The following is a 26604-nucleotide window of genomic DNA, read 5'->3' on the forward strand; positions in this document are numbered from 1 at the left end:
TAATGTCTTTGGGAGTAACTACATTTTCATTGTACCAGTCAGTATTGTAGGACAACAATATTACACCACCTCTTCTCATGGCTTGTGTTAAATACAGTACAAAAATCAAGTTATGGCCAGCCACATGCCTTTGGTAAAATTAAATGTCCAGTGAGATCACATTTTCTTCAAACTCAGAAAGCCATTCAGCTGAATCCATGTAATGTTTTAAAATTTAGTTCTATACAAACTTATTTTCTTCCTCAAAGAGAAATTAAACAGCTGTCACTCCACACAAATCATAAATTCTGTTCCGGTTCCATAAGTATGATGAAAGTTTGGAACTTCAGAGAAGCTTTCCACATGCCTTGGATCTCCATTAGATTTGTGTTTCAGACAAGGTGTAGGAAGTCTAGTAAATATCCACAAACCTACAGGTCAAAGCAGTCATGACTTTTCCCCTTTTTACAATTGACTGATAAATATTCTTAGTTTTTAAAAAACGTTCCACAGTCACACATGCGTCTCATTTAAGCAACTGACGGTCTTCTCCTTTGAGGCGTTTTTTCCGGGGATGTACAAAGTCATCATCTGAGTCATCACTAAGTTCTGTGTTCTCTCTTTCACTCTGGCAGTTAGGCTGTACAGGGAACTTTCTCTCAGGATACAGGCTCGTTAGAAGTTCTTCAAAGTATGCTTCAAGTTTCATGCCAGCATCAGCCACTTCTGAATCAGGCTGTTGGGTGAATTAACAACATCAATACATCATGAAATAGCTTTATACCTAAAGGACTTAATGTGATTTAAGTGCTCTCATAAGTTACAAAAATCAAACAGCAGTAAGAACAGCACCAAGAATAGCATCTTGGGAACACATGGTACCCAACAGCACAAGCCTGCAAAACAGAGGGAGAGGGCAGACCTTTTGGTCCACACCCCCACTGACCTTTTTCTCTGATGGATTATCACAGAAGCTAACTGCAAAAGCCATGGGTTGTGAAGTTACATAAAAAGAGTCTACCACCTGTTCTATCCTGCCTGTTGCAAAAAAGGTTGGTTTATGCTCTGAAATATACAGGTATGCCTCAAGGGTATTAAAGTGTTTTGGAATAACCACATGAAATGCTTTAGTTTGTCTAGCTTACAGACCTATCTTTAAATTATGGTGAATGTATTACTAGAATGGATAATGACTGAGTTTCAGAAGACTAGGCCTGAAGTCATTCATAGCTACCATGGCTGACAAGTTTCCTGAAGTAGAAGTCACTATGGCAGGTGATTCCCAGCTACTGAAGATGTCTGGATGAGAACCCAACTGAAGCCACTTAAGAAACCTTATTCCCACTGTTAATTCTGTCCCTTTTTGTGGTTCACTCAGTACTTGCAACCCTTTTTCAACATGTATTACTCCCTTACATGCAGTGAAGGACAACAACAGTCTATCAACATTTAACTAGAAGTCATAAGGGTGAGTATAGACCTTCCAGAAGGAAAACTCCACTGAATTTAAGATTTGATGCACTCAAGATTAAACCAAGTTTTTAGTCAAATCCTCACCATTAACCTCTATAATGAGCAATGACCCTACTCCTTATCTGTTGTTCTGCCACTCAGCGTGTTTGTTTTAAGCCTCCTTCCTTCTACAAAAAGATCTTTACTGTGTACTCATCTAACACCAACAGTTTCAAATGCAATTTATGTTTTCACTAGGGTCTTATCATCAACCTATGTTTAAATAAGTTCTACCCTCACTGGAGTCTTCCTGAAAATGTCTAAGCTTACAAAATCAGATGAGAGATCTACTTTTCTAACCTCATTAAATTCAGCACAGTTTTGGAAAATCAGTCTGAAGTCAGCCACAAAATCTTCTGGCTTTGTGTAGAATGAACTGGTCACTTGAAGTCTTTTCTTGATGGTTGACAAGTCCATTGGCTTTTTGATTATTTTGTAGTAATCAGGAACCTAAACAGAGAATTATTTATTTTAATTATTTATTGAACAAATTACATCTCTTAGTTTAAACTAAAATTTCCAGCTAATAGTGAGAAATTTAGTTTCACAGAATGGCCAAGGTTGGAAGGGACCTCAGAAGATCATCTAGTCCAACCCCTTTGCTGAGCAGGATCACCTAGAGCACGTTGCACAGGATGGCATCCAGGTGGGTTTTGAATACCTCCAGAGGAGACTCCATAACTTCTCTGGGCAATCTGTTCCAGTGCTCTGTCACCTTCACATTAAAGAAGTGCCTTCTCACAGTCAGCCAGAACTTTTCATATTAGTACTATGCAGTACTCCAATCTTCAAAAATCAGGTAATTTATTTTTTTTTTAAAAAGAAATATGTATCACAATTCTTTTTTTTTTTTTTTTTTCTCTTTTAGTGATATCACTTGGCATTGTAAAAACAGTAGACAGCATCATAATTTACTTTTCACGCCTATTTTTGAAGTACTTTTTGAAGTAAGGTTAGCTCTTGGGGAATCATACTAGTGACTCCCCTTACAACCCAGTGTTTTGTTTTTCAACTGCCCTTCAGATAGTTTTAGTAGAACTAAAAATGTTCAACGCACTCAATGTGCAGGAAACTTGACTTCTGATAATGAGCATAACAATGCCATTACAACCACTTCCATTATGGAAATGAAAGAAGTGAAGTACATACCGTGGGAGGAACTGGATCTTGAAAAGCAAGACTCATTTCATGACAGTAGAGGTAGAGCAGCAATCTTTCACATTTCTGTATCAAGAAAAATAGATACCCAAGTAAAAAAAACTACATAATTTGTCCTAAAATAATGAACTACAGAAAAAAACGAACAAATGCTCAGTACTCCTCCCAGGCCCTAAGCAGAAAAGTGAGCACAGAAACTGTATTAGGAAGCAAGCCTGTCATAATTAATGGTCTGCAGCATTCATTCTCGCAATATTTACATCCTATTATTATTAATTCTCAAATGCATGCTATGAAGCCTGACGTAGTTACTAACAGTGTTATTCAGTATTTGCTGAGTCCAGCAAACATTCCACAGAATAAAAATAGCACATGTGGCTCTGAGCTTTTTATAAATATTCAGAGACACAACTTTTTTTTTTTTTTTCTTCCCCTGATCTGGGCATAACCGCTCTGTAACTGCAAAACCTAGAGTGCCTTTTGTTAGCAGTGAGGAAAAATCTATTCTTTGTGTACCCAAGTATATTAAACTGGATCTTGAGCTTGGGAAGAGATTCAGAAAATAGTTTTCTGTGACTTTATGCTTGCTGATCTTTCACTGGAATATTTACAAGACTTGTAACTTACATTTAAAGCAAAATACGAACAGAGCTATTTTTTTCCTTCCAGACTGCAAAGGCAAACAATGGCCCTACCTGTAGACTAAGCTCCCAAATACAATATTCATCTCAGTATATTTACACAGGTTGCCAACAGGAACCAAGTAAAACACTGCTGAAGTTTCCAATAGACCTCAGAATTGTTTTAAAATAAGTTTTTAATAAAGCAACAAAGAGATATGAAAAAATTAAAAAGACACCAACAAAAATCAAAAACAAGAAAAAAAAAATCAAGAATCCAAAACATTCCGGCAAGCAGTTCAACTTTCTGCTCAAAGGCACAAGTTGTTTTTGTTTAATTCTGAGGTTTAAGGCAAAACCAAATTATGGTAACTTGTTTGGTTTTCGTTTGTCTTCAACACTTTTCCACCAGAGTATTCGGAGTTTCAAACTGATATAAATTATTCCCAGATACTTTTGTTAATCTGTGCATCTTCACTAGGAGAGATGCTACATAGCTTTTTTAAAAGAATGATAATAAAGTGCTTTAAAGACAAAAATCATTAGTTGATAAAGTCAATCTATGCTAAAAAACACAAAGAAAAAATTGCTCAAGGCAAGGTCACTGTGCATTAGGTCACTGTTACAAACAGCGCTCAATAATTCCTAGAATGCAGCCCCAGTTCAGAGCGTCAGACCACAGGCACTTCTCAGACTTTCAGAATGTGCTGTTCAGCATGTTTACATGAAGGCTGCTAAAACCTCAGAGCTTATTAAAGAAGTTATTTATCCTTTTTACCATCACTTGTTTGATTTTTGTTTGTTTGTTTTAAATGCATGCATGTCATAGTACAAAAAAGCAGCAAGACTCATCCTTACCCTGCGGTCTATTGGCGCCAAACCCACAGTATCTTCCAGTTTTCTTTTTTCAGGGCTGTGAGTGGGTTTATCACAATCATATTCAACTTCTGGCTTGGACAAATCCCGACAGAACGTACAAATCCACTCCCCACTAAAGACAAGACAGACAGAAACAAGACAGACAGATACATTAGCCTCACTCTTGATAAAAGTAGCACACTCTTGATAAAAGGCTTTCAACAACAGGGGAATGGTTTGTCGTAAGACTAATGGTGTCTACTTTTATTATTGCTAAAACTTTTCACTCCTTTGAAAAGTTTCACAGAAGTTCACAAAACTTTGAAGTTCATAAAACTTTGACCTCCTAGAATTCAACCAAAGCATTATTAAGAGTTGTACTTTGTAACTACTGAGAGACTGAAGAATTCATTTACAGACAAATGACGTTGGCCAAACAGAAGGAAAAGTGTTAAGTGTTATATAGCAAGAACGGTATTTTCTCTCTACAAGCTTTATCTATCATGTATCCAGATTAACCTAGACAAAATTTCTTTTGGAAAACTGGATATTCTTCAATCCCTAAATAAGCTTTCAGCTATTTCTGATTTTATCAATTACAGTCTAAGAATACCCAATAGATGTAATTGACAACATATGAACAAGACAAAACTAGTTCTGGAAGGTGACTGCATTCACTGACTCTCTCACAATTCGTGAACATCTCTATGTTTCAGAAACCCTATGAAGAGTCTATGCTTTTAATATAGTTCTCTAGAATAAAGACTTGTGGAGAACTTGCACTCTTACAGATAACCACAAGAGGGCTGAATTGTACTTTATATAGTAGACAACTCAGCAATAACCATTTATGGGACCTAACTGAGAGTACTTACTCAGAGATCCTATAAGAGCTTTGGAAATGGAAAACAGCTTCTTCAGAACCTTTCAGTTCATTTTGATAGTAAGGCAGAAGACTTCCAATATTTTAAAAAAGAAAAAGTCTTACTAGTACTTATTTAGAATAATCTTCCACCATCTGCTAGCTTTACTATACAGAAATGAATAATGGCATTTCCCTTCAAAGAGATTTTTGCCTTCTCCTGTCTTAGCTTAGCAGATTTATTTGATATTTTCACCTCTGTACCTGGATCAGCATCAAAGAAATGATGTGACAGATGTACAAAATAGATATAAGTCATCACCTAAAGATCTTATAATACAGGAAATACATGGAAGATAGAGAGAAGGCACATTCAAATATCCAAGAATCAGGAAGAATGTGATGGGTTGGTGCGAAGGGAAACAAATGCAGAGACCTTGTGAATCTATATAGGAAAGTGTTCTATCCACCTGAAGCAAGAAAAAAAAAGGCAATCACGAGTAAACTGAGATGCTGACATGATGAAGGAATTTTTTGTGTTTGAAGGAACTAATCCTAAGAGACCATAGTTTGTGAAATGTACCATTATAGTTGCAAAAAAAGCCATGAAGATGAGAAGAAAAATCTGGAGCCAGGAGGAAACTTAAGCTAAAATGTGGTTCTGAAGTCCAGGAACCTATATCTGTATGCACCTTTACAACACCGAACACTTTTCAGAGAAGTTGTTTTTGGCTTCCTTGCTCTCCAGACATCATCATCTCAGTTTCCATAGAATGATCCAGGGAAAATGAGAACTCTTGAAGACTTATTTCTGAAGTTTTCATTTTAACATAAACAAAGTCTTGTGAGTTTGAAATTATCTGCTGTCTCAAGGATTTTTTTCCTCCCTTCAGACATGCACAAATATTAGTTGAAGTGCTTACTGTAACTTTGCTGGATTTTTCTTACGGTACAAAGCTGTAATTTAATATCATTTTATTTTTTTTTTTAAAAAAGCTCTATAACTCTGAAGTTTCAAAGGGTAAAAAAACATTAAAATGTAGAAACATTTTTAAAGAGTAGATATTCTTGCAGAAATATGCTTGTTCAGAGAAGCACATAAACAGAGATGATAACTATACAAAATTAAGTTTTTATTCAAATGTTTCATCCCAGAAAACTATGCTGATATTTAATAAGAAAGCCTAATATTTACATAAAAGCATTAAACAATGAGCATGTTATGACAAATGTTTTATCCTTTAATACTAATAAGCTTATTGCATAGTGTTTCCAAGTTGGAACATCACAAAATGCCGTTTATCTTATCAAAGAGACTCATTCCAGAAGCAAACGCCGGTAATGCTTTTAACAGCCTATTTAAGACTGAATTTTGAAACCCAAAGAATTGAGTAGGACTTTTGCATAATCCTCTCAAGAAAGCCTACTACTTGTTTCAACACAGAATGCGATGTTTCTAGATATCACGCACTACATCCCATGCTTGGCATATAGCCATATTTAGCATTAGTAAATATATTTAATACTGTATTAAATTAGATTTTTCTTTAGGTATTTCATAATTATTAAATAAATGTAAACCTTTTTCTGTTGGCCTTAAAAAATTTAGACTAGTAATTCTGTGGCCTAATTTTAAGACCTTAGCTAATAATAACAGATGCCCTAGATGTAAGTGATCTTCCTTAATTGCCAAATAATTGAAGAGTTTTATTACAGATTTTGCAGCCACAGTAAAGTTAAACTGAAGTTTCAATGCAAATTCCAATTTTCACCAATTAATAAAACTGCAGACTTCAAGACTTCAAAGATGACAAAGACTCCTTTGAGGCTTAAACTTCTTGTAGTAGGTTTCACAATACAAAGCTTATGTCTCTTAATGCTAGTTTAGATGGAATTAAAGGGGTCATAGTTACCTTGGGAAGTTCATCAGCGAAGGGACATGACAAGAAAGATGGAATACTTTGGGACATTTCTCACAACAAAGGAGCTCCCCTCCATTTTGACATACTGCACACCAGTCTTCATTGGGGTCATCCTCTTTTCTGCCCTCCCCAGTGTGTGAGGGGCCTATCCATCCTGACTTCCCAGTGGTTGTATTCTCCAGCAGTATCCCTGGTTGATCATCTGTGCTGTCTGGTGCATCTGTTCTTATGACAGCTTCATCAGAAGTGGAATTATGATTGCCATCTAACAGCAATGAAGTAAGTATGCTTCTTGAAAAGGTGGTCTGTGAGAAGTAAAAGAAGCTTTATTATGCTACTTATATGATTTTATATGCCCCTAATGAGTAAACTGAACAGAATAACACATCTATATGGTATGGTGGCAACCATACAACTTGTAATATCCATGAAAGAATTATCGTGTCATAGCAACAGGCATTTAAACACAATAAATTAGCTATGAGAAGCTATTTCTGGCATTTTAAACATTGCTCCTGCAATAAAACTAAAAATAAAACTAATATTTGATGCCCAAAAGCATCAAAGTAACGCTACTTATGTATATTACTTCACTAGTAGAAACACTTCTTAGCACCAAATGAAAATTTGATATTTGTAAGCTATTTCTTGCTTTCCCAGCTTTTCTGCAGATAAAAGCAGTCTGATCACACCAGTTAACACAATTGGTAGAAGAAATAGTTCGATTTTGAGTTTCACTTCTTCATTTTACGTCAATACTTTCAGCTTTTCAGTTTTCCCCCGAATAAAAAAGTCCCCAACAGAATATTTGTAAATTATTTTATTCCCCAGAAACACAAAATACCCTCCCCAAAGGTAAAAGAGATCTTTATTAATCTTACATTCCGGGGCCGGGATTCCTCCTCTGTTTCTTGCTTCACTATAACAATTGGGAAATCAAAGTTCTCATTTGGCGCACTTGACTCTTGTTTAATTCTGATCGGCTCCAACATAACAACGGGGACTTTGTGTGTAGAATCAGCTCCCAGTGGCCGGCTGGAAGAGCCAGAACTGTAAGTGACAAAAAAAAAAAAAAAAAGGCAAAAAGGGAAATTTTATGTCAGAACTGTACATCTTTGGTACACTGATTCTTTCTGAGACTTCAGAATGCTGATTCATTTTGTCTCTTTGAATCCTGAGCACTGCAGTATTACTTCCATAGAATACTACATTCAAGTTTGTTCCTTTTAATATACTTTGAAAAGGCATTACAAAAATGGAAACACAATAACAGCTTGGTTTCAGAAGTGCAGATTTACTCATGGTTTTACTTCCCGTTAGTAGAAGATTTGCAAGTAATCTCAGTTTCTTTTAGGTCATATGCACAAAAGCACTTCCACTGAACATCACCCCACTTTGGAATAGAAGCAGTTACATCTTGGGGAAAGTCTATGTGAGCTCCCCAGATGTGAGCTGACCATTGTAAACCACACAAGCAAATAAACTAGATAAATTACATACATTTACATTTGCTTGGAAGAATTTCCTACAACCTCATAGCTCTAGAAAAACTAGAGCCCTACTTTTAGAACTAGATTCGATTTTCATTCATGTGCCTACTCATAATAGAAACAGAATAACCAAACTCAAAAATGCCATCGTATTGATTTTTTACTATATAACAATAACTTTATGTCAAAAAAAAATAAATCAAGCAACAGCAGATAGAAACACGTTTTTTAATGCAAGTAAAGGACTTCTGTGAAAAACATTTAAATAGTTTATATTTGTATGTTGTGAGTCCTACAAAATATTTACTATGTAAATGGAATAGAGCATAAAGTATCATATTAAAAAAGCATCTGTCTTTCCAGTTCAAGTAGAATCAATGTCATTTGATTTTTTCTCTGCATGAAAATTTAATCTCATGTCAGATGTATGCCCTAATTTATTGGAACACATTAATGGATCTGCTCTCTTCAAACAACACTGTGTAAACCTATTTGTTCATTAGTATTCCATCACTAAGGGATACAAACATTTTTGTAGACTCTCAGTAGATATCTAGACCTCACTTAACTAACTGTGCTGTGCCAGAAAATTCTTAATAACCGTTTTTATAATATCAGTTTCTTAAATCTGAAGACTTTTGTAGTTCCACAAGGACCTTCAATACGCAATTTTTTCCCTTTAGCTGATTTTTCTGAATTTAAATGCCTTATAACGAGCATTCTTTTAATAAAGCCAACCTAGCCATCACTTACAGAGTTAATATGTTTTTAGATGTATTTTAGTAAATTACAAATGTATTAATATTTTTAGACAGCAAAGGTTGTTTTAATAACTATCAGATCTGGTCTTTTTAGCAGAGAAGGCTAGGCAGATTAACTTCTATATTCATTATTGACAGAAGAGACTGAAGCATGTTCTACAGAGGTGGAAGTCGCACTTTTCTTCTCTCCTACTACTTCCTTACCTCTCTCTGCTCCCAACGCTGGAGGCACTGGGTGAACGAATTGGAGGGTGTATGTTTGTCACGCTCACGCCTCCTAGGACAGAAGAATCAGATTAGAACATAATATGTACCTATGCCAAGCCTGATACGTGACTTGGAAAAGTATGCAGGTTTTTGGTCAAATTTCTCCTGCCTTGTTATTTAACACATATCTCAGTACATAATCATGAGAGGGTAAGAGGAAAATAATAGAGTAAAGGAGAGGACTTAAAAGGGGCCTACTGCATGTAAACAGGCTGATAATTCAGTACTTTTGCCTAGCTGATTCCTATACCTGATCACTGCAATTTCTTTAATCTTAACTTACTAAAATCTATTTTTAACTACTAGTTATGTGATCTGCTAAAACATGTTAAGCCATATTTGCATGCAAGTAGGATGAAGTCTGAGGACAGGGTGGAAGAGAAGAGCAAGGCAGATATGAGAGAGACACCCCCACTCCACCAAGGGTCTGGGGACCAGATAGCCCCAGATAGCCAAAGAATTGTGAAAAACATTTTCCCTCAGCATTGATCCTGACAAACATTAGCAGGCTGTTTGTGCTATCTCTGTTCATGTGGGTGTCTGAATGCATTGTCCTGTCTGAGCTGATCTGTCTGAGCACATGAATGCCATGTGAGGGCATGAACATTGAGTGAGAATGTATTGGGAACTCAGGCTCTCACACCCAGGAGTGACAGTTTCCTATGGATACACCTGCATTTGCAATTTGCTAAGATCTACTATGTTTTTAAGATCTGGCCACTTAATTTTGTTCACAATACTAAAACATTGTCTCAGCTTTACCTCCTGTTAGGCTTTCTACAACTTTGCCTTCACTTTAGTATTTCTTGCTGTTGATAGAAATAATTAATTCTGCTAGTGTTAGCATTGCCACTTTAGATTGTTGCATTACGCCACTGAAGTAGGAAATTGCACCACAATCCAATTACCTGAGAGGCCTGGTGATGGTACTGATGAATTTGGTGACTGCACAGTTCTGTTTGAAGGGGGTTTTGCCTGGCTCTGCTCTGCTGTGCCATCCTTCCTTGCAACGGTATCCAGTGTGATGTTTCCTGAGCAATCAATCTAAAAGGCAGAAAAGAGAGGGGAAGCAGTTAGTTTTGGGAGAGGGGGAACATGGAACCAAAAAAAAAAAAAAAATCACGCCTCTGGCATAGTGCTTTTTTCGCTGTGAAGACCAAAATGCACTTCACCTAGCTTTAGTCACCAAAAAAGTGAGGTGGTTACTTTAAAACTGATCATCTTGCTTTCACTGAAAAGAGAAATGGCCAAATCCGGACGGTGATCCATAACATTATTTTAAGCTGAGATGATTCTGGAAGTGCAATTCTTTCCGCCATCAGCTACAGAGAAAGCTTACATCAGACAGGTAGGTAGCTTTCATATACTGAATTAAGAGGATATGAATGTTTTTTTAATCTCCACACCCTCTTTCAACATGCTTACATTCTATACTCTAAAATACTCTAAAAGCAATACGCATTAATCTATGAAACAAAACTACCCATTAATCCATTGAGATTCTTGCAGTCCTGTTCAACATTAAAGGATGCTCTAAGGATACATTTGCCCTGCATACTTTCTGGGCTGGTGCCAACCATATTCACGAAAAACAGCAAGTTAACACTTGTTCTTTCTAGCCACGGCCCAGGCCAGGTAACTGAACCTGGTCCAAGGTTATTACTCTAGCTTTCTATACAGACTACACATTCTGGTTTGATAAAGAAAAACGACATTTTGAAACATTAGGTTTTTTTTGTGTTTGTGTTTCTTTTTTAATACATAAGATCATGCTTGATCGGAAATTAGATCACCTTGGTTTCAGTTTTCTCAGTTACCCAGACACATCACAAATCCACGGGTAACAACTGCATTGACCACTGAAATAAATTTGTTTATAAGGTAGACTTCTCAGAAGTGGATGCAGAAGCTTCTGCTAGGTCAACACACGTACAGTGATTTGTGCAATGTATCTTCAGTATCATAAACATAACCATATACAAGTTGAAGAGTTCACAATGATACTGTGAACAAAAATGTAGAAATGCCTTACAGATTCCATACTTTCATTACTGTGTTCTGTAGTTCATCTTTTTACTCTGACACATACTGTGATATCACTTCACTCTATTTTTAAAAAATAGAGAATTTTTATCTAAGATTTTATTGGGAAGAACAGGGGAGAAATATAGTAACAGCAAGTTATGACTAGAAAAACATGACATTTCAGATATCTAAAACTTTAGACCACAGAAATAGGCTCAGAAGTTATTTGAAAGAAAAATCAACTGAATAGAGATTGATAGCTCTAATGCAGACCTCTAACAAATATGGACCAATCAGAAGAAAAATGGAAGAAGTTTAGAAGTTTTAGGAAAGATCATCTCATGATGCTTCCCCTACCACCTGCTCACATGCATGTTAGAGGATATATGAAGAAAAGTACCAACAAAAGGTAGAGAAAACAAATATTTGATTATGCCAACACTCAATACCTAATACAGCACTTCCAATTAGTTAGAAATATATTACAAATTCATAAGTTTACCAGAAATACCATCAGCAGCCAGTAACTGGTAAATGAAACCTAAGTCAACACATTTTTGTTAGTATAAATAAAAGAGGGGAAGGGTGGGGGGAGGTGCAATAGGCAGCAACCAAATAAACAAATCCAATCACAATTACAACCCGGAATGCTATTTTTCGTAGTAGTCCTACTGGCTGTTTCCCCAGAACAGTCCTGAATACTGTCAGCAGTATATAGGCAATCCTGAATTGTTGCTTCCTGGAACTGTCTCATTATGACAAGCAGAAGAAGAATTTTAAAACTAAAAGGATTTCTACTTTTTACAAACATTCAAACTGACTTCAAAATAGCACCCATAAAACATTGCTCATACCGTACACTTACATCAGGAAGAGATGGCAGATTGTAGGAGCTACCCACTGGAGAACTCAAGTCTATCACAGGAGCACCATATGTCTTCCCATCACATCCCGCAGCACTAGTGACTGTGGGACTGGATGGAGTAGATGTTATGTTGCTTGCAGCTGAAGTGGCAGTTGAAGTTTGTCCATTACCAACCTGCCACTAAAAAGAAAAGAGATGATCCACAGATATCCAAAATTCACTTTCCCTTACCCCCAGTACATACAGTACACATCCTGGTTCTAACTCACCAGCTAAACAAGCAGTTTAGCTCAGTAAACTGAATTCAAATTTAACATCCTGATTTACTCTGAAGTTATCTAATTTCAGCGACCAATCTTACAAGATAAGGAAAGATGACAAGTAGTTGAAAACTATGAATAGAAGAAATAATGTGAATTCTTAACACTGAGATACAGCTTTGAATTTAAGTATCTATTAATATTTCATGCTGCATTGACAGTATTGTGGGAGGAATGTAACAATTTCAGTGAAATAAAAGCATTACAGTTAATAGGCTGAATGCACAACTGCTCCAGTACTTTTATTAAGTAAATAGCTATATTGTCACTTGGACACCATTAAGTATTTGATGCTGTGCTTCCCTTAACAACTTAGAATGATTAAGAAATTGAAATGCTATATGTATCTCCATCTATCTATACATTTAGCAACATGATACAAAGTGTACGGACTAAATTTCCTTCTCATGTAGACATACACAGTTTTCAATTTCATGGCAACTGCAGACAAATTTGCAGGCTCAACTCCTTTCTAGTCAGTCATTCTATTCACTGGTTTCTAGTTCAAGAAAAACATTACTAGATAATGAAAACACTTGAAAGAAAGGCCTGCAGACAGGCCAATCTTCTTTTCAGATGCTCACAACAGAACTGATTTAGTTTGTTTCTATAGGTTCTCTTAGATATTATGCAGCTTTCTTCAATTCAGTTCAAATTAGTTCTCTCACATCATAAGCACTGCAATTATGAATGGTATTACTCTACTTCTCAGGTCACAAACCAGATTCTTCCCTGCTCGTCTCTGGCAACATGATCCTCTCTTTCCTTCAAAATACCTAACAACACATGTTAATAGTTTTTTGTTTGATTGTTTTGTTTTGTTTTTTGCAGCTATGGCTTTTTAGTCAAGCTTTTACCTGGTTTCTAGTAAAGCTGTTACCATTGCGCTAAATATTAGGATTTACCATTCTGTTTATTCATCGATTGTCATATATAGGTCATGTCCTCGTTAAGTTTTGCATAAATGGCCAGAGATCACAGTAATAGCAGACAGAATGAAACACCTATGCATCACACATAATGGCTCACTTCCGTAGCAGTTTAGAGCTGTCAGAATGAAAGAAACTTGACAGTTCTCATTAAGAAAACCGTGGGTATCTTGTCACAGAGAAGAAAGCAGCCTCTGTTCCAACTGAAAAGCACTCTTGAAACATAATACAAAAGTAAGATGATATAAAGCACATTTCATGTTTTATTTTTACACAGCATGTGAAAGAAACTCTACCTGTTTTATAGCTTGCTGTGCCAAGAATGCCATCTGCAATGGGTTGAGCTTTATTGCTTGCCTTGGTAGGTTCTGACTTGGGGGAAATCTCATCTGTTGTGCAGGAGGAGCTGAACCATTGGACTTAGGGCTATGATTCTGAAAATGAATCAAGCGCGGAGGTGCCTGCATGACGAAAAATTCTGTAAGTTAGGTGATATCAATTCAGTGTTCCAGAAATTGTTAATGCCCTTCACTTTTGAAGCATCTACATTAAATGCAAACAGAGTATCACCCCATTTATCTGAATGATCACACAACACATTGAAAATTAAAAACAAAACCTAGTATACAGTTTTGAATCATTCTGACATAATAAATGCAGATATGTCACAAGAGCCAGTAAGAACATTCCAATTTTGAAAGTCATATGGAAGAACCACAGTTCCATGCAAACTGTGTGTGTGAATGACACATTCACTTCATAATAATTTGACAAAACAGAATGTATAGCTCAGCACTATATATGGTTGGAAGCCATATGATACTATTTTCTCAACAGTAATAGACTGAGCATTACCACACATTCTACCAAACAAGTTTAAAATCGTCATTCAGCGCTCAGTAAAGAACATGTTCCCTAGCCAATTCATATAACCATCAGCTAAAGATGAAGCTATCTGCAATTCTGTATCTAGACCTAATTTATTTCTTTATATCCTTCTTCAGCAACGTGGAAAATAATAATCTTCTCTAGAAATAGTCATATCTTACCTGATGAGAAGCAGGAGGCTGTTGCATAGCTCCAGGCATTCTTGGATTTGGTAAACCTACTGGACCTGCTCTGCGCTGAGCTTGTTGCCTCTGAGCCATAACCTGTTGCTGCATGTGCTGGAGTCGGAGCTGAGCCAAGTTTATTTGCGTTGGGAACTTAGACAGCTGGTTTGAAGGTAAGTTGCCTGCTGGCTGCAGATTTGTTTCCATCACAGGGCTCTTGGGCATATGTGGTGGTGTTTCTTTATCTTCTATTACCAGAGAACCTGGTTTAAAAAATAAAATAAAAAAGAATACTAAAATATTGCAGTTAGAATACTATTTTTCACAAATATTTCTTTTTATACCATAAGGTCATCACTCATTATTGTAACACAAAGGATGGGTAAACATTAAATAAGGACTCCATTTGTGTTGCTTCCAGGCAAAAACATGGCTGCATTTTATAGTGCAGAAAAAGGAGATACTAGCAAACTGCCTTGCACTGCAGCCTCCTCTGTGATGTAGATTCCCCTAGCAAAGTGTTCTGGCATCTCCAGAAGAACAAGGGAACAGTTTCCCTGGGAGAGGAGAGAACATCCTGATCTGATCATCTCATCAAAAATTTAACTGTGTTACCATACTTAAAGGTTTGTGATTTATTTTGTTTTGCCTCGGAGTCAGCATCATGGAACATTCAAATGGTATTCAGTTCCTGATACTCAGTCCCAATTCCAGAATGTGATGGGCAACTCCAGGAAGTGTTTCCTCGCTCTATTGATTTATAGGAAAACTTGACTAGACAGGTAACTTTTAGACACTAATGTGAAGTGAGAGATTTTATCTGAAGAAACATATAGCGCAATTATAAGAAACCCTCATGTAAAACTCTGGCTACCATACCCAAGAAAAATGAATTCCAACTAGAACAGATGTTGATTTAGACTCAAGGGACTAGTATGCTGTTTTTAAAAGAAATGAAAAAGAAAGATAATTTGTTTAAAACAGAGCGAGGTATGGAAAGTTATCATCCAAGACCTAAAGTTAAAAAATTCCAATGATCTGTGAAGGGCTGCACACAACAGCTTTTCAATACAAGAGGGGGATAAACAAGTTCCCTTATCTCTCAGAGATTCAGTACTGCTTCCTAGGAGAGTTCACCTCCTGAGGTGGGCACACCACAGGACAGTCTGACAATCCCTGTCCTGGCAGAATTTGACATCCCACTACCACGTCTGTTCCCATATCTGTAAGTCTCTGTGGATCCTGTGCAGTCTGACCTGACTCATTTTTGAGTAAATTATCCAAAGGAGGAGGAAATGCAATGTGCATTTTATATTCCTCTTTTTCAACCCAAGAGCTGAGAAGCTATGCAAGAAGCATCCTTTTAGTTCCTTAGCTAGACACAAAAAGGAAAGGGCTGTGCATAGACACAGAGGGAGTCTAGGCCAGCCAACATATTGTAGCACAGAGCAGGACAGAATACTAGAAGCTGTACTATTTTCATATTGACACCTAGTAATTTGGGTGTTGCATACATTTTAATTCTGCTGCTACCATGTCAGTTATTAACAAATATATTAGATATGTTAAACAAAATGAAAAACCCTACCAACCTATTATTGCCTAATAGCCCTATAACAAGTCTAGGCAATTTCCCATAAAACAAGCAGAGAAAAATTCTGATGAATAAAACTGTTCCCCATATATTTTCTTGCATGAAGGAAAACAGATAAATTTTACTGTCTTTCTCTAGAAAACGGATTACCTTGACAAAGAATGGTATCAACTGTACTACAGCCAACCATCACCAAACCCATACCACATTGCTATTCCATTCTCTCCAAGTCTAATTCTAGAAAGGCTTCTGAAGAAGTAATTAACATCTGTTGTGTAAAGCTACTTAACCCAAAGTTACCGTAGGAGAATTATTCCCTTCCATTATTCTAGAAAACTAGGGGTCATGTACAATTTATGGAATTTAAACACTGTATTTTCTTAAATACACTTTGAAATCCATAAGCAAGCTATCCCAATAGTATACAGATGCTATCACCCTGCCAGTAACATGCAGCCTGACTAAAACACAAGTCTTTCCCAGAGCAATTCGTTTCTTTGACTCTATCCCAGGCAAAACCAGGACAGTAGTTTTCTTCATAGAAGCCTGCATTTTGGATTTTTGATGAAAACAGTGGTGTTAACACCTGTTTCAGTTGTTGCAGAGCAGTGCTTACACAGAGCCAAGGACTTGTCAGATTCTCGTGCTGCCCCACCAGCGAGGAGTCTGAGGGTACACCAGGAGCTGGGAGGGGACACAGCCAGAGCAAGTAACCCAGACCAGGCAGAGGGATGTCCCACATGTGGTGTCATGCTCAGCAACAAAAGCTGGGGTAAAGAGCTGAAGGAAGAGGTGGGGACATTCAGGGTGATGGCGTTTGGCTTCTCAAGAAACTGTTCCGCGTGCTGAGGCCTGCTTTCCTGAACACCTGCCTGCGGATGGGAGGCAGCGACTGAACTCCTTGGTTTGCTTTGCTTGTGCACGCAGCTTTTGTTTTACCTAGTAAACTGTCCTTATCTTAGCCCATGAGTTCTTGCACTTTTACCTTCCCAGTTCTCTCCCCCATCCCAATAGATGGAGTGAGCAGCTAGGTGTTGCTTAGCTGCCTACCAGAGTTAAACCACAGCACTTACTTAGACTGTTACATTTTTTTTTCCTTCAGTGGTTCTTAAATATAGGTTATTCATTGAAATTGAACCTGTCTTATCATAAACTTAACAGCCTGAATGCCGCAATTTCCAAAACCAGATAGATATAACATGACCTGGTTTTATCTATCACTTAAGTAGATAAACTGTTATAAAAACTCCTATGCTGTAAATACGAGAGCCATTTATAACATAACACTTTCCAGAAATTAAGGGAACAGACTTCAGCTGATCAAAAAGACTCATTTGATGAGAAAAGCACAGAAAAAGCAAAACCAAAAAAAAAAAAAAACCCACAGCAAAAAAATGCACAGAAGAAAGTCCCCCCTCAACAAACATCTTTTCAATTCAGCAGCAGCTCACATAGTCATCACCATATGGCTTGACACTTCATTTCCAGAAGCAGATTCACTTTTGATTTTTTTTTTTTCCAAGTAAACTTATTTACAAAGAACTTTTAAAGTTTCCTTGCTACCATCCAGCATCCTGGTATGTGGAGAAACAAAACATGTTTGCCTTAAAGTGCTGCCATAACACTGTTTCTCTGCCTTTGTAGAGAAGCATACATTTAAATTCTGTGATTCTGTGATTTGCACCTCTCTGTACATCTGTAAAACTGACTAATTTATTGTTGCAGGAAGCACGGCCGAAAGCACGACAGACACCAGTAGAGTCAGATCATGCTCCATTTTATTGCCCGAATAGCCTAACTTTTATAGTGAACTTAATAGGGGCAGACAGTGTTTCACACAAGATTATTGGTCAAAAGCACTCAGACAAAAAGCTACAAGAAAACAACCCCACCTGCAAGAAAACAACCCCCTTGTGATTAGCAGTCACATAGACCTTGTCCTTGAAGCCAGCTACTGGTAACAATATTTTTCTGAATTCCTCAATTGGGCGATGTGGGAACACTGTCATGGGAACTTCTCATAGTTGCCCTGGCAGCTTGGTTTGCTCAGCTACAGCAAGCCATGGGATTTTTGCTGTTTCAAAAAATCCCTCAACAATTTATGACAAAAGGCAGAAAAGGTCCCACAGGTATCTGCCAAAGCATTCTATATACAACAGAAAAATAAAAACTGCCCATCAAGCTAGAAGTAGAGAGAGAAAGGAAATACAACAGCCGTCACAAAATCCTAAAAAGACCTGAGTTTTAATTCCTGCTCTGAAGCTGATGACTTCCTAGCATGCTTATCTCCATTAAACTCAGAGGCTTTCAGGCAGTCACACAAATGGACTACCTGCAAAGCTTCCAGGTTCTGGGGTTCAAGAGTGTCATAAAACCTGGTAGCTTAGAGCTGTAAAACAAAAATACAAACACTAGTTTGGAGACTAGAGCAAAACTTCCCAGAAGGTAACAGAGTACCGATGATGAACTGTTACATGGCAATTCTGTTAAAAACATGCTTTACCCTGAAGTCCACTCCCAACTTCAGGAAAGATGATCTTAAAAACAAGACAACTGCCCAAAAGCAATATTCTCTTTCCTGTTCTTCTATTTTTCTTTGGTATTCTTCCCTTCTCTTCATCTTACTTCGCCAAGGCTTATTGTTCAGCATGACAAGGAAGCAAATAGGGGTTCTTAAACATGTTACAATGCTGCTGTGGGTTTCAGCTTGAGAAGATAGGATTGAAGTAGAAGAAAGGGCTGGAAGATGCAGAATGAGATCAACTTTAGGTTATAAAGTAGGGGTATGTATTGTGTTCCTTGTTTCAGAACCTAGAAGTCACATGTACTGCCCAGGAAACCAAAAACTGCTACTTTCACACCATCACACAGCATTCAAACAAGGGAAGTTCATTAATACTTCATCATAAGTATTCATCAATAGTACTTTTTCAACACAACACACTTCAAATGCCTTCTACAGGTAAGCAGGTTAATCTAAAAAATTTTAAAAATAAATAGTGCAGAGGCTATTCATCTTAACAAAAAAAGCTGCTTTCAAAACAGGAGCGAGGTGCCAAAGTGCTAATAAAACTTTACCATACCTAGATTAAAAATATTTTGAGCCCAGAAGCTAGGATCACAGTGAAACTGGATGGTATTGTTAGTCACTGGTGAAGCGTCACACCTCGCTCGGAGAAGATAGCGTAGTCGATACGTAATCTAGAATAAGAATAAAACAAGAGTTTTTCTTCTGGGGGTTGAAGCCATGAATATGAACTATTCAAAAGAACAAACAAAAAGCCTTGAACAAGCCCCTCGAGATCTGGAGTGTAAGAGATAAAAAAAGCTTGTCCAAACAACAAATAAAAGGGATATTTTCAACATCTCTCTTCTTTCTAAAGTAGCTCTAAAAAGCAATCAACTACAAAATAAAGAAAATTCTTCTCCCTTGCAGAGATACATATCCTTCCACAAACTGAGTCACCACATTCAATCTACTTACAAAGAAGGGATTCACATAATCATTACTAAACCTAAGTTAACCCACTCATTTTTCAAAGAACAGTATCCCATCCTTTTAGCAACAAGTATCATCACAAGAAGTTTTCCTCTGTAGTATATTTAACATCTCTTCAGAGAGCCAAAAAATAGAATTTTGTAAAATTTGTCCAGTAGAGCATTATTATACTTTATTTCACAAATTTGTTTGAAAATTCTCAGATATTTTCACATTCTTAGAATTCCTTGGTTCCAAAGGTAGTTCCGAAGGCCTGGACTATGATTAGGTTACACAAGCAGAAGGCTCTATCAAATCCTGAGTCTTTATCTAGATACTAAAAAAAACCAACATTTTCTTGCAATTATTTCACTAGAATTAGCTAACACTAGCTAACACAGACACTGATTTACAGTAACAGCAGATACAGGAAAAACCTTATCAAGTTCTACGATTATATCCTTAAAATTTCATTTTCCTCTCAGATTTTTCTCAAATAATTCCCTAGAAAAGTTGAAGAGACTTATTTGGTCATATCTGCCTAAAATAATACCAATTTTCTTTTATGTAGGAATTTTATAAGACTTCACACTTTACTCCTACTTTTCTCTTTCCTTTAAACAGGTCAGTTTTTGGCCACATACAAAAACATTTAGCAAGACTTACGTGTTTTGAAGGTTTGTTTTAAATGACCATGGAAAATCTAAAGTGCCCTACTATTCTGAATATAGATTTCCTAGTATTTCTAGGAAATTTCTGACTGCCAGAGTCAATTATACTATACTGTAGAATTCCTACTCTTTTCTGCTGTCACCAATACAAGTTGCAAATTACTTTTGTCACAGCTTGTTCCATATATTCCTCCTGTTGCGTGCACATATATATTGTATATAAACTAATGATTAGACTTATACCTCTTGTGAGTAATGGTAGTAGCTAGAAAACGTTTTGTTCATGCTGGTGGACTAGACTAAGAAATTGATTCCTTCTATACTGCTTAGTATGCTATTTCCTTGGAGTACAGGCATTACCTCCATATTGGAATGCTGAATATACATGTAAGTCTGCTAAGTATTCCTCCCTCCTAGTTTCAAGGGGTTGGATATCCTTGAGCAGCAGCTTCATATGCTTCTCTATGCGTCACTGTTCAGGAACAGGTCTTCCAGATGTACATGGACAAGCTAGCTACTCAATTCCAAAATAACACTATCTTCAGCAAAAAATCTGGAGCCTGAGTTTTATGTGTTCTTTTATGAATTCTCTCAAACTTTTTCTGAGGCTTTACAGGTTAAGATAGTCTTTTTTTTAGGATGTATAATGTTTATAAGATTAACATGCCTGCAACATACTATTTTTTCTTACTCATATAGCACAAGTCATTGTAGCAACACTAGGCAATTATCAACAACATGACTCAGTTTGATGCCCTTTTTACCCAATTAATTTCAAAATACTTGCTACGGCAGTATAAGGCAGGCCTAGTGAGTTTAACCATTTGAAGTTGAAAAAACAAATATAGAACTATCTCCTATAGAGACTACAGGACTACTTCCCAGCAGTGTATTAATAGGTCTAAAATAAAATACACCAAAAAGCCTGCAGATTCTCAACTAAGCAATGAGAAAATAAGGAAAGAAAAAGAGAACTTGTGTTCCAATTATAGGAACTGGAAAAAGAGGATCTAGCATCTCTCTTCAACATTACCACAGATTTTCTTCATCTGGCAAGTACAATCTACTAGCCTCTGGATAAATGTCAGTATTTTTAATTTCATTTTTCTTGTTGTTGTTTTTTTTTTTTTTGATTTTTTTTTTTTGGGTGTTGGTGGTTCTGTTCCTCATGAGTAGTCAGCCTAGTGAGACCATGTGCACTCAGATCCTAAGCATCGTTATAGCGTTGAAATATTCGTTTCATAACTGTTTGCATGAACAAGCAAAAGCCTCAGCTTCATTTTTATCAGCTTAGCAGATTATTTTTTGAATACTTAGTGGAAGATGAGCCTAACAGAACAAGGCAATATGTTTTTTTTAAAAAAAAACATTAAATGCTGGATATATGAGACTCCAGAATATATAAATACCTCCTTTCTCTGAACTTAGAAGCTGTAACAAGCACTGAAAAGAACCTCAAATAATAACATAGGACATTCAACAATTTTGCTGTGTTTCACAGCTACAAGGTTTTTATTTCAGAGTAAATAAGTTATTGCTACTTTTGTGGATCTACACTGATTGTGTAGTAGTACAGCAGGATAGAACCATGAAGCTAAATTATTAGAAACATTCTACATCTACATTTGTGAGAAAAAAAATTTGAAAAAGTTTCATACAAACATTCTACATGTAAGTAATATGAAGTCATTAAAAAGTCTAATTCCTTGGTGTTACAGACAATTGTGTGCATGTACCTGCCCTAACTATAACATCTAAGTAATCAAAGATTGTATTTCTAACCTTACCAAGCGTTTGCTGTACAGTAGTGCTGTGCTGCTCCCACTGGAAACTGCCCATTTGGAAAAATTCATGACATGTTCCAGCTGTTTAGAGAGACCTGCCACTTCCTGTTGTTGCTGCAGAAGTTTCATCCGATGCTCTTTTGCCAGAGTCTGCAAACAGAAAAGCATTTCCAGTCCAATGGTTCAATTTACAGTTAAAATGCATTAGCTTTCATGTTTGTTATTCCTAATGATCAAGTAGTTTCACCTAGCTCTTCTAAAAAGCACCCCCTGCCCCTTGACTGCAGCTATCAAACAAGTGAATCAGTGCACATTTAAGATATCAAGGTTCTGTGTGCATATTTGCAGTTCTCTTGACATGTTTTCGTATATATATATGTGCCTCTTTATACACACGTTTTTTTAAGCACACTTGGAGGTAATAATTTTCTAGGTATCAATTTTAGACGATCTCTCTCAATATGCTGTCTGACCGAAAGACCTTTCATGCATGACACACAGGATTATGATCTGCAAAAGACTGGAGGAAGAAACAGGGTTTGAAGACAGACCCAACTCACAAAAAAAGGAACATGGATAAGTAAACAAATATGGCTTGTGTGAGACATCTCTCTGCTTTGGAAGAGTAACAGAACAGGTACAGGTGTCTAGTACTAGAAATCAACTTTAATCTTACTCTAAAAAAATAAAAACTGACATTTTTTGTTTCTCATGACAGAAATAAAATTACCTCCAACTGATGCAGCAGAGCTTTTCCCTTTTTGTTTATTTCTACCATCAGTGTAAATATGGCAACTTTAATATCCTGTTCCACCTGCTTTTGATTCTGATTCACCTCAAGAATTCTGCAAGTAAACAGTATAGAAAATTATGTTCTTTAGCTCATAAGCCCACCCTCCAAACACAGTATTAAAAATCTCTCCACTGTTTCTGAGACTACAATATTTCTTAATCATATGCATCAATAAACACATATACCATCAGATATTTTTAGTCAGGAAAATTACTGGAAGAAATAGAAAGAGCAAGTACCAGTGACCTATGACAAAATTAATTCACTAGTGGTAAATTCTAATGACTTTTGTCTGTAGAATTACTGACATATGTCACTGAAAAAAAATTAAAAGCTCATTGTAATTGAAATCCTTGATTGCCCTGGATCATTCTAGAAATGCGGGAGACACTCAAAATTGTTGAAGTACAGTTTCCACCTAAGGTAGAATGATACTCTATAAACAAAACAACAATAAACTCATATTTTAAATTTAGTTATTTCAGCAATAATGTTCAAACTGGTAACAGGGAAGCAAAATCTTACATTGTGAAAACCGCTACTGCTAAAAGACAGTGGGCAATAACCACTTAAGACACATCAAAAGAAGAGAAAAATGCCTGCTCTTTTTCTTCAAAGTAAGGCAAAGAAGGGAAACTTCAAGTTGCACTGAGCATCCTATACTGCCTTGAATCTTCCTGGGTACTGCCTTTGAACTCTGCTAAAGGAACAGTTTAAAAAGTCCAATGATACATGCATTTTACATATTTACTCTTCTCCTAGGTTTGTAGTATAGAGTGAATAAAGCCTCAAGCATGAAAGTATTACATAAGTCTTCAAATATGCGTTACAAGTATTATGAAAACATGAATCATAACCTTTCACTTTCTAAGAGGGATCTACGCTGAAAAAATGTGTGCGCTGATGGTGAGGAAGAACATAAGACTGCCTTCTTGTCCTGGTTTCAGCTGGGATAGAGTTAATTTTCATTCTAGTAGCTGGCGTGGTGTTACGGTTTGGATTTAGTATGAGAATAATGCTGACAACATGCTGGTGTTTCAGTGCTTACACAGAGCCAAGGACTTGTCAGCTTCTCATGCTGCCCTGCCTGCGAGGAGGCTGGGGGTGCACAAGAAGCTGGGAGGGGACAGAGCCAGAACAGCTGGCCCAGACTGGCCAAAGGGATGTCCCCTGCCACGTGGCATCATGCTGAAGGATTAATATGGGGAAGCTGACCAGGGTTGCAGGGGACCACTGCTCAGTGCTGTGCACTGGTCAGCAGATGATGAGTAATTGTGTGTTGCTCGCTTTGTACATGCTATTATCACCAACATCACCATTATTTCTCTTCTTTTTCTGTTCTATTAAACCGTCTTTATCTCAACCCAAGAACTTTCATTTTTTTCCTTCTGAATCTCTCCCCAACCCACCGGGGGGGTGAGTGAACAGCTGCATGGTGCTTAACTGCCTATCAGGTTAAACCACAACACTCCAACACTCTTCATTGTATAACTTATTTTGTTGCACACAAACTATTGCTGCCATTAAGTCCACAGGCTGAGCAGAAGACTTACCTAACACAACCAAGCACATTAAGTAGGCAACAGTCTCTATGGCAAACTGAAGATTTTAGAAGTTCTAGAAAATTTCAGAATTTCTCTTTCTGAAAGCCTAAGTCTATTAACCTAAACATTTCAATAGAGTGTATAGTAAAGTTGCCTTCTGTCAGTTTTAACCTCAAAATCCAATACATACCTGTTTTGAATCTGCTTCCCTGTATATTTTATATATTTAGTCTTCTCCATCAATTTAGTGATGAGTGTCTCAATGATCACTTTCTGGTTCTGAAAAGCTTCTTCTATAAACTGGTACCTGCAATAAACAAGTAGTGAGTATTTATGCATGCAAAAGGTGTCATATGCTAAGAAGCAGAGTAGCAAAGACTTTGTTACATGAAGAAAAATGTCGTCAAGTCCAACATCTGTCATCCTGAAACTCCATGCCAGCAACAGCAAGCCTATTTTATTTATAGTGTATTTCCTTTAACTTTAATTTTACATTTTGAGAATTACGATTTTCATAAATATGAAGGCATACTGTATGACCTTGTCCCAATTTTACAGAAAGAAAAATTAATGATGTGCTGTAGACATTATTCTAAATGAAAGAGCATGTAAGCTATTATTTCATACAAGATAAGAATGTAGAAACAGAGCAAAGAAGAGAGTGCTGAGTCAGTAGAAGTCAGCAACACTAAATCAAGGAACTGAAATCATCAACAATTTGTGGAAAAAAAAGAGGTGGCATATTCTGAAAGGGATATAAATCCTAAGAGAAGAACAATTTAAAAAGGACAAATGCAACTCAGCAAGATCAACATTTAAAGCTGTTCCAAGAAGCAACAGTGGCCAACATGCTTCTACGTACTGATGTCCACCTGGCTAGGCAAGCAAGTTCATTGGGTGGTTGCATCAGGAACGGTGAGCATATTAATGTTTAACTTATGAGTACATCTGTCCCACGCTATTACTGTATGCATTAGCCAGAAAATAATTGTCCTGTAGGTAGAAGATATATAATCCTGCTTTTCTTCTTCAATAGTCATTAGGAAACAACGAAAGAACAGCAACCCAAAGACTTAAGTGTTATAAACAGTGTTCTCAAAGTACAAGATAGCCAAACTTCAAGTTTACTTTTCCCTTTAAAGGGCTCTTCACTGAAGAAATGCCCATTTGCTCCCTTCTGAACTTGTTGGGTAATGTTCTGTTATACAACCATCTTGTTGAAGGACAAATGGAGAAATTACACATAAGCATACAGTTATATAAAAGAGCCCTCGTGCTTTCTAAAGGCTCTCTGAAGAGCTGCATAGCAACAAATTCTATCCAAATAAATCAACAGTAAAGAAATGTCTTGTTCTTAAGTCACCAGACTAAAAACTGGAAGAATTAGGTTTAGCTATAAACTATTACACTCTTGTCAGGCACATTCTTTTCAAGACAATCTGTTTATTTCCCTTCTGACCAGATAATTTTGCTCTTTTTTCACACAATTGTATTGTATATGGCTAGAGCCTTAACTACAAGTTAACTTGTAGTTATCAACTTCAAGTTATCTTCATACGTGCAATCTGCATAAAGCATATACTTTGTTTTGATACCTGTGCTCTTTGTGTTCTAATAACTGACAGTCTCGGCAGGTCAACTTGTCACAGGTTTCACAATATAATTTCAACTGCTCCTTTTTGTGGTAAGGGCAAAACACAGGTCGTTGACTGGTCACACCAACCGCCTCTGTTGAATAAAGGAAGATATCAGTTGAGTCTCTTGAAATTATTAAATATTTCCGTTCTCAAGTTTTTTCTCATTATAACCCTCAGATATATGTTAAAAGCATGTATCAGGCTACCTAATCAATACAACAGCTGTAAGCTCAAACTATAATGTCTTATTCTTGATCATGCATGGAGCTAACACCCTTTATCATGGAGAATGTTTAGACCCTGTTTTACCACTACTTACTATACCCTCACAAAAAATTATTTACAACAGGAATAGCCAGTGCCATTGCAATTGCAAGAGACATCCCTCAACTAACAAGATCCCTTCACAGGATCACAGAATGGCTGAGGTTGGAAGGGACCTCTGAAGATCATCTAGTCCAATCCCCCTGCCGAGCAGGATCA

The 26604-nt window shown here is 36.8% G+C and overlaps 1 protein-coding gene across 1 annotated transcript in view; it reads right to left on the bottom strand.

The window, feature by feature from the left end:
- Positions 1-207: 207 nt before the first annotated feature.
- TRIM24 (tripartite motif containing 24) overlaps positions 208-26604 on the bottom strand; it is a 55828-nt gene continuing 29431 nt past the window's right edge. The window contains exons 4-19 of the mRNA XM_032207492.1: positions 26080-26212; positions 24675-24791; positions 22878-22992; positions 22151-22297; positions 19298-19415; positions 14618-14883; positions 13865-14029; positions 12320-12499; positions 10338-10473; positions 9367-9439; positions 7793-7961; positions 6903-7216; positions 4128-4260; positions 2641-2715; positions 1792-1941; positions 208-715 (exon numbers count right to left, since the gene is read on the bottom strand). Coding sequence (XP_032063383.1) covers positions 506-715; positions 1792-1941; positions 2641-2715; positions 4128-4260; positions 6903-7216; positions 7793-7961; positions 9367-9439; positions 10338-10473; positions 12320-12499; positions 13865-14029; positions 14618-14883; positions 19298-19415; positions 22151-22297; positions 22878-22992; positions 24675-24791; positions 26080-26212 — 2501 coding nt within the window. The 3' untranslated portion in view covers positions 208-505. The remainder of the gene's footprint in view (positions 716-1791; positions 1942-2640; positions 2716-4127; positions 4261-6902; positions 7217-7792; positions 7962-9366; positions 9440-10337; positions 10474-12319; positions 12500-13864; positions 14030-14617; positions 14884-19297; positions 19416-22150; positions 22298-22877; positions 22993-24674; positions 24792-26079; positions 26213-26604) is intronic.

Source organism: Aythya fuligula, chromosome 1, assembly GCF_009819795.1.
Source record: "Aythya fuligula isolate bAytFul2 chromosome 1, bAytFul2.pri, whole genome shotgun sequence".
Classification (NCBI taxonomy): domain Eukaryota; kingdom Metazoa; phylum Chordata; class Aves; order Anseriformes; family Anatidae; genus Aythya; species Aythya fuligula.